The sequence below is a fragment of the Tachyglossus aculeatus genome, chromosome 4 (genome assembly GCF_015852505.1).
Source record: "Tachyglossus aculeatus isolate mTacAcu1 chromosome 4, mTacAcu1.pri, whole genome shotgun sequence".
In the NCBI taxonomy this organism is placed as follows: domain Eukaryota; kingdom Metazoa; phylum Chordata; class Mammalia; order Monotremata; family Tachyglossidae; genus Tachyglossus; species Tachyglossus aculeatus.
Window position 1 is genome coordinate 52,340,503 of NC_052069.1, and position 13,796 is coordinate 52,354,298.

The 13,796-nt window shown below is 39.9% G+C and overlaps 1 protein-coding gene across 1 annotated transcript in view; it reads right to left on the bottom strand.

The window, feature by feature from the left end:
* The window catches only part of DPYD (dihydropyrimidine dehydrogenase), an 884,509-nt gene that overhangs the window by 436,668 nt on the left and 434,045 nt on the right, over positions 1–13,796 (bottom strand). The window contains exon 11 of the mRNA XM_038745292.1: positions 12,475–12,685. Coding sequence (XP_038601220.1) covers positions 12,475–12,685 — 211 coding nt within the window. The remainder of the gene's footprint in view (positions 1–12,474; positions 12,686–13,796) is intronic.

The following is a 13,796-nucleotide window of genomic DNA, read 5'->3' on the forward strand; positions in this document are numbered from 1 at the left end:
GTAATGTTGGGCAGGTCACTTAGCTTCTCTATGCCTCAGTTACCTCATCTGTAAAATGGGGATTAAATCTCCTTCCGATGTAGACTGTGCCCTATGCAAGACAGAGGCTGTGTCCAACCTGATTATCTTGGATGCTGACTATGTTCAGTACTTTCAATGGGAATAACACTGTTAAAAATGTGACTGTATCATCTAGTGAAACAGGGAAGTAATATTTTCTCTTTAGGAACAAATTTAGTGAAATTGTTCCCAGAACTCCCGTGAAAAAGTGGGTTAGCCTTCTGACTTATCTTGTCCCTCTTCTAGAGCTGTTTGTATCTCAGTAGTCAGTGGAATTATTGACCCAGTGAACTGCTAGCAGAGTTATTTAAAGAACTCTCAATGGGGAAAGTACTGAATGATATCATCCAGCTATATGAATACACAAATCAGTGGTGTAAAATGTAGACTATATAGTGCTCAATTATGGTATTTACAACACAAACAAAAACAAATGCAAATTATACTGTTGGCAAAAAAAAAACCTAAATATAAGAAAATATTGAAAATATATTTTAATTAACAAAACAAATCAAATGGAAAAGATTCTCTAAATAAAGCTTTTAAAGTGAATCTATGTGTGTGTTTGCCATGACTAATTATGTATCCATGTAATGTGTGTTCAATTTGGGCTTATTTAAATAGCAGAAATGCTCATTAGCTGCAGTATATCTGTGAAGCTTCAATAAACAGTTTAATGGTTTTTATGTTTAACCAATTTCATAAGTTCCCATAATTTTAGCTTTAGCAGCTCATTAATGTTATCTTTGATATCCATCTTGCAGATTTTTTCATTGTGAACTGGCAGTAAGTGTTTCAATATAAACTTAAAATAAACAGTAGTAATTCATGCAAGCATTTTAGCATGTAAGTAAATAGATTACTCTCATATGATCAGTAACTATTTTTTCTTAAATTAACCCACATTAGAATTTATCACATAATCAGGGCATCTATTAAAATATTTCTTTAGGCCTTTTTGTGGAAATCAACAGTATCAAATATCCACATATTTCTGCACATATGACAAAGATACCTAAAAAAATTAAATGGCTGAATTGTGATGCTTAGCAGCTTCTGGCAATTTAATATTATTAGCAACTCTGAGACTTGGTGGAAGAAAGAATGCCAAGAAGATTTATTGATGCTAAAATTAACTCTACAGAAGAGAAAGGAGGGAAGAACACTGGGATTGGATAAAAGGGACAACACCACCAACGGTATTCCTTGAATATTTTACAAGGCATGTGAGATACTATGGGAAGCCCTGTGGCTAGAAATTTGGAGATGCAACATCGTCTAATAGAAAAGGCCAAGAGACTGGGAGTCCAGAGCTCTAGATTCTAATCTCAGCTCTGGTATTGGCATGCTGTGTGACCTTGGACAAGCACCTTAACCTCTCTGGCCCTCAGCTTCCTCATTTATAAAATAGGAATAATACCACCTGCTTCACGGGGACATTGTGAGGATGAAAATGAGATATTTGAGGCAAAAGTACCTTGGAAAAAATTAAAAAATGCTGTTCAAAAGTAATTTATTAGTATTTCATGGTTCCCTAAAAATAGACTCAAGTGAAAGAGCACTACAGATATGTTGTTTCTGTGGAAAAGTGTAAAATGTATTAGGGCATTCCAAAGATCCAAAACAATGACCTAAACAATATATATCCATCACCTAACTGGTGAGTGACATGTGGGATAGGAACTACAACCAAACTGATTAACTTGTATGTACCCCAGTACTTAGAACAGTGCTTGACACATAGTAAACACTCAGATATATATGGTGACTACAAAACACATAAAAAGATCAAAAAGCAATAAATATGTACCAATAATTAAAGATATTGAATTTTGTACTTATAGTTTCAGTACTTAATTTACAAAGGGGTATCTTTCACATTCTATTTGGCAAAAAGTCAACTTTTGCTAAGAAACTAGGGATCTAGCTCTATCTGTGCTAAAAGGTTACACCATTATCTATGCAAAATTGACATTACATCTAATGACTCTTCCTGTAGATCTCTTATATTTGGGTGGCCTCCCAGATTACCTGCCTATAAATTGGTTCATCTAATGCTAGTATTAGTTGCTTTGGAGTTTATGCCTTATACTATTTTTGTGGATGTGAAGCAGCGGTGCTAAAGCTGATATCTTGGTTCCTTTTTCTATTACAAAGATGTGTTCTAGCTGCCAGAAATACCAATAACTTGCAGCAAGTCCACAAAATGAAGTTTCTTCAATGTAAATCACGTCACCCTCTTCCCACTCAATGTGGGAAAGACTATAAAAAGCAGATCCTTAATCTCTGAACTGTGACTGGACTGTACATGGTTGGTCTATAGCGGTCTGAGATACTGTAGGGATTTTGATCATTTTACTGATAGCACAGTCTTCTAGACTGTGAACCCACTGTTGGGTAGGGACTGTCTCTATATGTTGCCAACCTGTACTTCCCAAGCACTTAGTACAGTGCTCTGCACACAGTAAGCGCTCAATAAATACGAATGATTGATTGATAGCTAAGAAGGTAAAGTTAAAATATTTCTGGTCACATTCTGATGTTTCTTTCTACAGATGAGCAATGATCCACCTTATTATATTGAGAATATGTGAGGATCTGTTGTACCAATTAAAAGATAAAGGAAATGGGCCAAAAACTGAGTTGGAAAACCTGCCCCTTATTCTAAGAACTGAGGTACTTCAGAGGAGATTGTAATCTCCTTAAGGGTAGGTAGGATAGACATCTCTACCAACTCTATTGTATTTGTACTTCCCCAAGTACCTAGTTCAGTGCTCTACACAAAGTGCATACTTAGTACAGTGTTCTACGCAAAGTAAGTATTCAATAAATATCATCAACTGATTGGGACCAAAATGATATCCACTGTGTGCTGACTTTCTCCACTCCGGTCCATACTTCACTCTGATGCCTGGATCACTTTTCTACAAAACCGTTCTGAACATCATCATCATCATCAATCGTATTTATTGAGCTCTTACTATGTGCAGAGCACTGTACAAATTGGCAACATATAGAGACAGTCCCTACCCAACAGTGGGCTCACAGTCTAAAAGGGGGAGACAGAGAACAAAACCAAACATACTAACAAAATAAAATAAATAGAATAGATATGTACAAATAAAATAAATAAATAAATAGAGTAAAAAATATGTACAAACATATATACATATATACAGGTTATCTGGCTCTTCAAAAAACTACAATGGTTGCTCATCCACCTCTTTATCAAACAAAAATTCTCCATTGGCTTTAAATCACTTCATCTCCTTGCCCGCTCTCACCTCGTTTCTCTCCTTCAAAACCCAGCCCACACACTTCTCTCCTCTAGTGCTAACCTTCTAACTGTGCCTCGATCTCGCCTGTCTTGCTGCCGATCCTTAGCCCAGTTCTTGCCTCTGGCTTGGTACGCGCTCCCTCCTCTTATCCAACAGGCAACCACTCTCCCCCACTTCAAAGTCTTATTGAAGGCACCTCGCCTCCAAGAGCCTTCCCAGACTAAGCCCCACCTTTCCTCATCTTCCACTCCCTTCTGCATTGCCTTGACTTACTCCCTTTGCTCTTCCCCCCTCCCCACCCCAAAGTACTTATGTATATATCTGTAATTTTATCTATTTTTATTGATGTCTGTCTCCCCTCATTCTAGACTGCAAGCTCCCTGTGGGCAGGAAATGTCCCTGTTTATTGTTGACTTGTATATTCCCAAGCCCTTAGTACAGTGCTTTGCACACAGTAAGTGCTCAATAAATATGATTGAATGCATGAATATAGGGAATATGATTGCTGTGTGGTGAGAAGACATTATTTCAAAACCACAAAACCTGGCTCACCTGTAACCAGAAACACCAGAATGCGACCAGAAATATTTTAACTTTACCTTCTTAGCTATCAATCAATCAATCATATTTATTGAGCACTTACTGTGTGCAGAACACTGTACTAAGTGCTTGGGAAGTACAAGTTAGCAACATATAGAGACGGTCCCTACCCAACAGTGGGCTCACAGTCTAGAAAGTGGGCTCACATTATTATCATTATTAGTGGTAGTATTAATATTATTATTAATGTTATTTTACTTGTACATATCTATTCTATTTATTTTATTTTGTTAGTATGTTTGGTTTTGTTCTCTGTCTCCCCCTTTCAGACTGTGAGCCCACTGTTGGGTAGGGACTGTCTCTATATGTTGCCAATTTGTACTTCCCAAGCACTTAGTACAGTGCTCTGCACATAGTAAGCGCTCAATAAATATGATTGATGATGACGATGATATAGAGACGGTCCCTACCCAACAGTGGGCTCACAGTCTAGAAGACTGTCCCTAAACCCTGTATTTAAAAGATATAAAGCAACCCAACACAAAGGACCATCTAAAAATGCATGTACAATAAAGCAGAGAATGTCTTAAAACCCAAATCCCGCTTTAGAAAATCATAGTAGCTCAGGCATATTTATAGGGGATAGTTCGCTTCTGTCATGGAGTGCCCAGTCCTTGAGTTACTCTCGGCCTAAAAATGTCCTTTCCTGCGAACCTCGGTAAGAAACCCTGAGGACAGTGCTATTTCTCCATGCCAAACTAAGACAGTTGAGCAGAAGAAGAGCAGAGGAGTTGCCAGAGAAGAAAAACCACAGGGCTAAATGGAAGGGAGCACAAGACACCCCTCAATTTTGGAGGTAAAGAGCAGGCCCAAAAATGAAACCAAACGTTTGCTTCCTTGATTTTCATTCATTCAATCCATCTTATTTATTCAGCGCTTACTGTGTGCAGAGCACTGTACTAAGCGCTTGGGAAGCACAAGTTGGCAACATATAGAGACGGTCCCTACCCAACAACGGGCTCACAGTCTAGAAGGGGGAGACAGACAACAAAACAAAACATGTGGACAGGTGTCAAGTCATCAGAATAAATAGAAATAAAGCTAGATGCACATTAACAAAATGAATAGAATAGTAAATATGTACAAGTAAAATAAATAGAGTAATAAATCTGTACAAACATATATACAGATGCATTGGGGAGGGAAAGGAGGTAGGGCAGGGGGGATGGGGAGGAGGAGAGGAAAATGGGGGCTCAGTCTGGGAAGGCCTCCTGGAGGAGGTGAGCTCTCAGTAGGGCTTTGAAGGGAGGAAGAGAGCTAGCTTGGCGGGTGTGGGGAGGGAGGGCATTCCAGGTCAGGGGGAAGACGTGGGCCGGGGGTCGACGATGGAACAGGCGAGAACGAGGCCCAGTGAGGAGGTTAGCGGTGGCAGAGGAGTGGAGGGTGCAGGCTGGACTGTAGAAGGAGAGAAGGGAGGTGAGGTAGGAGGGGGTGAGGGGATGGACAGCCTATGTTGGACTTCCATGAGTGGTCCTAAATCTCCTGCCTCTGTGTTTCTAACTTTCGACTGCTCAAAGAAGGGAACAGAAATTCCAGCCCACTATGGGTGAGTCCTGATGTAGAAGCAGCATGGCTCAGTGGAAAGAGCACAGGCTTGGAAGCCAGAGGTCATGGGTCCTAATCCCGGCTCCCCCACTTGTCATCTGTGTGACTTTGGGAAAGTCACAACTTCTCTGTGCCTCAGTTGCCTCATCTGTAAAATGGGGATTAAGACTGTGAGCCCTAGGTGGGACAACCTGATCACCTTGTAAACTCCCCAGTGCTTAGAACAGTGTTTTGCACATAGTAAGCGCTTAACAGATGTCATTATTATTATTATGAAGCAGAGTGGCTCAGTGGAAAGAGCACGGGCTTTGGAGTCAGAGGTCATGGGTTCAAATCTCTGCTCTATCAATTGTCAGTTGTGTATCTTTGGGCAAGTCACTTAACTTCTCTGGGCCTCAGTTCCCTCATCTGTAAAATGGGGACTAAGACTGTGAGCCCCTCATGGGACAACCTGATCACCTTGTAAACTCCCCAGTGCTTAGAACAGTGCTTTGCACATAGTAAGTGCTAAATAAATGCCATTATTATTATTATTCACCAAGATGGACAAATCTTGGTGAAGCTTTCCAGTTGAAGAAGCATTTGCTAGACAACTTTAAGGCCTACTAAAATAAAGTCCCAGATGTGTACAGGTTCAACACCACCATCTCTACTGAACTCAACTCACTCTCTCCCCTAACCCTTCATCGATCTCATCCCACACTGACCCACAGCCCTGGATCACCTGCACAGTCTTCCTCCTTTGCTCTTTTTCATGAGTTGCAGAGCACTGCTGGAGGAATCAAAATATTAGTGTGGCTTCGTCCACTTCAAGTTTATCCTTGCATGCTTTAACTTAATCTGGGAAAAGTTTTTCTCCACCCTCATTGACACCCATGCCCATAGCCTCACCAGACATTTAACACCCTCCTCAGGTCCTGTGTTCCACCACCTCCCCAATCCCTTGCCCTCAATGACCTGGCCACCTCTACTTAGGAAATTGACACTATCAGGCTTATTCTCTCTAAAATCTCCCCTGCCCCTCCTCAATCCTTCCCCTCTCCTGCCCCCTATTCAACTCTCCCATCTTTCCCAGCAGAATCTTAGAGGAGATCTCCTGCCTCCTTTCAAAATCCACCCTTTCCACCTGCACATTCAATGCCATTCCTTTGCATCTTATCAAAACACTTGTCCCTTATCTTCTTCCCTCCCTAACAACCATCTTCTACTCAAATGGCTTCTCCTCCACTGCTTTCAAACATGCTCATGTCTCTGTCCTGAAAAAGACTTCTATCCTCCATCTAACCCCCACTCCCTGTGAACTCATTCACTCCCATAGTTTGCCATTTCCAGCCCTGACCCCTCCCTCCCTCCCTCCCTCCCTCTCTCTCTCTCTCTCATTTCACATTTCCTCCTGCCTTCAAGACAGCTCTACCTGGCTGACCTCCCATCACCTCAAGCTTAACATGTGCAAAATGGAACTCCTGATCTTCCCACCCAAACCCTCTCCTCCCATCACTTTCCCATTACTGTAGGTGATACCGCTATCCTTCCAGTCTCACAAGACCATAACCTTGGCTTTATCCTTGACTCCTCTCTGTCATTCAACCCACATATTCAATCCGTCACTAAATTCCGTCAATCCCACCAACTGATCTCCTTCCAGCCTCCTGTCTCTCCCCACTCCAGTCCATACTTCAGTCTGTTGTCCAGATCATTTTTTTTTTTTTTACAAAAAGACAACTTTTTCCACTCCTAAAGAACCTCTAGTGGCTGCCCATCCACCTCAGCATCAAACAAAACCTCCTCATCATTGACTGTAAAGCACTCAATCACCTTGCTCCTTCTATCTCACCTCACTACTCTCCTACTACAATCCAGCCCACATACTTTGCTTCTCTGAGGCACAATGAAATGTTAGCACTAATCTCAAATACCTCACCACTGACCCTTCATCCACATCCTGCCTCTGGCCTGGAATGCCCTCCTGCCTCAAATGTGACAGACAATTACTCTCCGCTCCTTCAGAACCTTATTAAGGGCACATCTCCTCCAAGAGGTGTGCCCTGGCTAAGCCCCCCTTTCCTCCTCTTCCACTCCCTTCTGCATCGCCCTGACTTGCTCCCTTTGCTCTTCCTCCTCCCAGTCCCACAGAAGCCCCACTTATGTACATATCTGTTATTTATTTATTTATTTATATCAACATCTCTCTTCCCCCTTCTAGACTATAAGCTCGTTGTGGGAAGAGAGTGTGTCTATTAATTGTTGTATTATACTCTCCCATGCACTTAGTACAGTGCTCTGCACACAGTAAGTACCCAATAAATATGATTGAATGAATGAATGATAGATGACAGAAGGAAATAGTGGTATCTAGAGGTGTTGGATTTGCCTCTCTGCCCAAACTCTTTCTGCTTGGGGTTCCCTAAGGGCAGAATTGGTTTTAGACAGGAGCTTGGGAGTTCAGGAACAGTACATTACACCGTATCAAGCCTGATGCAGCTCTGGACCTGTGTCTTTACTGTCAGGAGATCATATTTTCTGGAGCTCATAATGAGCTATTCCATGGAGCGCACCAGGGCCTAACATATAATCAGTACCTTTGTTACATATTGCAATAACACATGCCTTCTTTGATTATAATTCAATGTAGTCACAATTCTCTATTGGCACTTAAATTCTTGGGATTCTTTCACACGTGCGCATGTACATATGCACAAACAAAAACCTCACACAAACTTCCCCATGATTGTAAAACCTTAAAATCTTTATCTGAACTGAATTAACTCATAAGAATTTCAGTTCGTATTTCATGCCTACGTTGTATATGAAAAAGCCACGATTTCTTTTCATCTTCCACCTTCCGTCTTCTAAAAAAAAAAAAAATGTGAGTGCCCCTTTTTCTACTAGTTTACGTGAGGAGTGTAGGAAATCTTGGATTTGATGGCAAAGTAGTGGTTTATCATCTGTCTTTCTGTAAGGATGGATATGACATCAACCACTAGTGAAATGTGGCAAATAAAGATAAGCAGGGGCTCTGAAGAAAGTCATTCGCTAGGGAAACAAATCTGTTCTCATGCAGTTATTAGGGAAAAGAAAAATAATTATAGAAACATCCTGTTGTGTTTAATATGTATGGTCTAAGGCAATTGTAAGTGATGTGGTGTTGGATTCCAAATAGCTATTCCGGCTGATAAGAGCTCCACTACCTTTTAAATAACCCCAAAGAAAACTTATGTAATATTTCCATTACTTTTGATGGGAGTTTGGCACAAAAGACATTTCCTTAAGGATTTACCTCCCATCATCTACTTCTGCATGACATTTTGTAGAAAGAAAAGCAATGTATCTGGTAGCAAAAAAAAAAAAAATCTCACAATAATACCCAGCTTCAGAAAACGTTATGTTCTAGCCATTTGAATGTTGAAAATAGTTCCCACACAAAGGTAAAACACAAAAATGATATCATGTACCATCATTAGGACTATGAATTTGGTCCCGTCACCTCTGGGTACATTTGCCCACCTTCAGCTCTGTCGCATGCATATACAGAGCTATAAAGTTTATGTGATTAATTTTGCATATTGATAAGTTGTATATGATAAATTACACATTTATCATAATTTCTGTTTCCCACTCTAGACTGTAAGCCCTTGGTAGACAGAAAAAGTGGCTACCAACTCTGTTGTATTGCAAATGCACTTAGTACAGTGCTTTGCACACAGTGGACACTCAATAAATACCACTGATGAGGATGGAGATGATAGGAAACTATGGCTTCTTGTGGGCAATGATCATGTCAACCAACTCTACTGTACTGATTTCTTCCAAGCGTTTAATTCAGTGCTAGGCACACAGTAAACTTTCATTAAATACCATTTTTTGATTACATATGCCTGTACATATATATGTTTATACTGTGCCTGTGGTTGTGACCGTATCAGCGAGGAGCCTGGAATTCTACTCTTCTAGCCCACTGCCCCACAGATCTTTGTGTTTTGACTTTGTTACCTTTACATTTTTTTCATTTATTCATTTATATTAATGTCTGTCTCTGCCTCTGGACTATAAACTCATTGTGGGCAGGGAATGCAACTGCTCTATTGTTACAGTGTACTCTCCCAAGTGTTTAGTACATATGATCAAATGAATGACTATGTCTGCACCAGTCCTGCCCATCATTTTTATTATTAGATTGTGAGTCCCCTAATGGAGGAGACTGTATATAATTCCCCATTTGTGTATTCTTTCCTAGTGCTTAAAACAGCACTCTGTACACAGTAAACATTGAATACTACAACATTATGGAGCAAAAGCAAAACTGGAGTTTCATACCAAAAAGGAGACAGCACTACGTAGTCCAAAAACACAACAGATTAAGAACCAAGGACCTGAGCTCCACTATTATTTCTTCATCTGACTGTGGACCCTGGGAAGTTCCATTTAATACTCTAAGACCATGTTTCCCCCACTTCTAAAACAGCAGTGACAATACCTGCCTCTCTCTCATTCATAATAACAATGACAATATCTGCAGAGAAAAATAAATATAAGATTTAACTACTACTCTCACCACCTTCCTTGGCTTAGAGTTGTGATTTCTGAAATGCTCATCCAGTAACCTGGTTTAATGAGAGTTCCTAAACATTTTCTCCCAGAAAAAAATGTAAACCATACCCTTTGTGAAGAAAAGTTTTCATTTCCTGGGGGGAGATTTTAAAGCCAGAATACCAACTACTTATGGATAACATAAGTGTTAAGGGCCAACTCTGAAATCAAGCAGTCAATCAATTATATTTATTGCATACTTACTAAGCACTTGGGAGAGTACATTATAGCTGATTTGATAGGTATGCTCCCTCCCCACAAGGAGTTTACAAACTCAAGGGGGAGACAGACATTAAAAATAAATTATGGATATGTGCCTAAGTTCTGTGGGGCTGAGGATGGAGTGAATAAAGTGTGCAAATTCAAGCGCAAGGATAATGCAGAATGTATATTTCTTGCAAGTGAACTGGGAGGAAAATCCTAATAATAGGTCTAGAGCAAGTCCAAGATGGATAAAGAAATTCAGAAAACTTGGGGAAAAAAATTACACATGTAGATATTTCACAACATTTTGCTGCCCAAGGGAAAAACTGACAAAATGGCATGCCAATGTTAAAAAAAGGAAGAAAATGAATATCCATGCTTCATGTTTCCCTACAATGCCCCAAAGCCTTTCATAGCATGCTTTCTAAATACAGTGAATTCAGTTGAACATTTACTGAACCACAAGACAGTAAAATAGTTCGTATTCAGCACCTAAACTGATTCTGACTATTTATATATGCTCAACAAGTGAAGTCTGAGTTCTGGAGGGAAGATGCTTAGTTCTCCTACACAGGGATGACTTTAAAGCTCATTTTTTTGAGAACTGTCAGGACTGCCAGTGGGGTACAAATGACAGTTAATGTTTGCTTGCTCCCTAAATTATGATAGGCTTTTAAATCAGGTACTTCTATGGTGAGAACTTAACTCAATGTTCAAACTGATCACTCCCTTGTTGATGCAGGATGAATGTGATAGTATATGGAAAAGGGATTGAGCTCTTCAGAGTTGAGCATTACATGAATCCAAGATATTATTATTACTATCTCAAATGAATCTGAAATTTCCCACTTGTGAATTCTGAATGTTGGACACAATTAATGAAGAAGTCAATTAAATTGAACTCAAAATACAGATGAATAGTTCCTGTGCTACTGAGACCCTGAAAATATGGCCATTTCCTCCCCCCCAAACACACACACAAACACACTCAGCTCTTCCTATCCATTCGGCAATTTAAAAATAGAACACTAATATAAAAAGGCTAGCAGCCAATTGGTATTAGCAATTGCTATTAATAGTAATATTGCAATGCTTAGAACTTTTCTCCTGGAGCATTTTCCTCACTTAATAACTACAATTTATTCAATAGCATTTATTGAATGCCTCTTATGTGCTACTTGCAAGAGTAGACTGTAAGAGCCTTATGGGCAGGAACTGTGCCTATCAACTCTTTCCCAAGCACTAAATAGAGTTCTCGGAACCCAGTAAGTGCTTAATAAATACCGCTGATTGTTTGATTGATTCAACACAGGCAGGCCTATTCCCATCTCAGAGACTTCACAGAAGACAGATATTATGTTTTAAAAGTGTTTAAAAGAATCACACCAGCCTCACTGGGGTTTTCTGAGACAGAACTATCCAGTTAGACCAAGGTATACTGTAGACCCTACATCTCAAAATACTATCCTTGATACAATCCCTAAATCTTGGCTGCCCCTAGAATCTCCCAGGGGTCACAGACTGCGGGGATTGTCCTCTGCCCACATCCCTTTGCCCCTGAGATGTCCCATTTATGGGAGTTGGGGAGATGAAAGTGGGAAGCACAACAGAGTTCTTCATGCCTGGAAGAGATTCTGGGACTGATGCAAATAGGAGCCTTTTTAATTGAAGAAACAACTACCCTCTAGCCATCCATCTTGAGACTCAGTATATTATTTTTTTATTCACATCCTAGAATATGTTCATCAGATTTGAAGATGACTCTAAATCAAGTAGTATTGCTAATGCTTAGGCAGGCAAGAATAGAATTCAAAGTGATTTTGACTGATTTGCAAAAATGGTTCTGAAGAAATGAGGTGAGTTAAATAGGGGCAAGTGCAACAGTCTTCTGCAAAAGAAAAGCAAATATAACAGGTATAGGACGGAAGATGGTTGACTAAGCTTATGAAAGAAGTCTGGGATGCAGATTTAGGCTGATCATTTGGCCTAGATTTTGGAAAAAAATAAAAACAAGTGCCCAAGTGCCTAGAAGAGATTGTGTCTACTTAGTATATTGTACTCTCCCAAATGCTTCATACTGTGCTCTGCACACAGTAAATGCTCAGCAAATACCACTAACTGATTGACTGTATTCCTGGACATTTGGATGATAGAATAATAGGCAATTAAAGTACCCATTATAGTTACAAGTGGACTATACCTTTAGGATCACTTAACATCGAACCAAAGGCACTGATGACCACATCTGCTTTCAGCTGGACGATCTGATCTTCATCTTCAGTCCATTTTCCAGTTTCATCTTGCTCTGTCCGAACAAACTGCATAGCAACAATTCGCCCGCCTTTTACTATAACCTTCCGTGGGGAGAGGAAAGGCAAAAATTCACATTTTTCTTCCTTGGCAAGTTCCATCTAAAATAAAACAAAAAAGATAAAATGTAAATGCTTATTTTTTGACTACAAGATTAATATGATTGTTAACATGATCTTGCAAAGGCAATAATAATAAAATAATCCTGGAACTCTTTTCTTCCTTGGAGAAGTTTTCAAGTGTTTCTGAAGAAAATGTAGCATATCTTCATTTTAAATGGTCTTCTGATCTTTGTTATCAAGCAGCAGCATCTAGCAATATTATCAGTTTCCTATATTCATCATTAAAAATTAGTAAGACAACAAATAACAACATGTAATGTACCTGGAAATGATCAATTTTAGTGCTTATTGTGGGCAAAGGACTGTACTACGTTTTGAAAGAGTGCAATACAATGAAGGTGTGAGACACTTTTCCTGCTCACAGTGAGTTCACAGTCTACAGGGGGAGGCAGATATTGATATAAATAATTTACAGATGTAAATTAAGGCAGGTTAGAATGATAGAGAAACAGCAGAAGTAGCATGGTCTAATGGAAAGAGGCTTGGGAGTCAAGAGAACCAGGGTTCTAACCCCGGCTCCACCAATTGCTTACTGTGTGACCTTGACCAAGTCACTTAACTTTTTGGTGCCTCAGTCTTGTTCATTCAATCGTATTTATTGGGCGCTTACTGTGTGCAGAGCACTGTACTAAACGCTTGGGAAGTACAGGTTGGCAACATATAGAGACGGTCCCTACCCAACCAGTCTAGAAGACTGTGTTCTCCCTCCTATTTAGTTTGTGAGTCCCATATGGCTCAGGATCTGTGTCCAACCTAACCTGTATCTACTCCAGCACTTAATAAAGTATTGTACACATAGTAAGTACTTAACAGATATCATAAAAAAGCACAGGTCAGCAACATATAGAGACAACAATGGGCTCACAGTCTAAACCAGGGAGACAGACAACAAAACAAAACATGTAGACAGGTGTCAAAACCGTCAGAATAAACAGAATTATAGCTATATGCACAATTCAGCTGACAGGTCTAGGATAACCACCTAAATAAGTTAGGAATCACATGAGTCTGAGAAAAATACCCACATCATTTGAACTGTGACGCAGTAGGTAACATCTTTCTGAATTCACTCTTCTAGTCCTCAAGCACT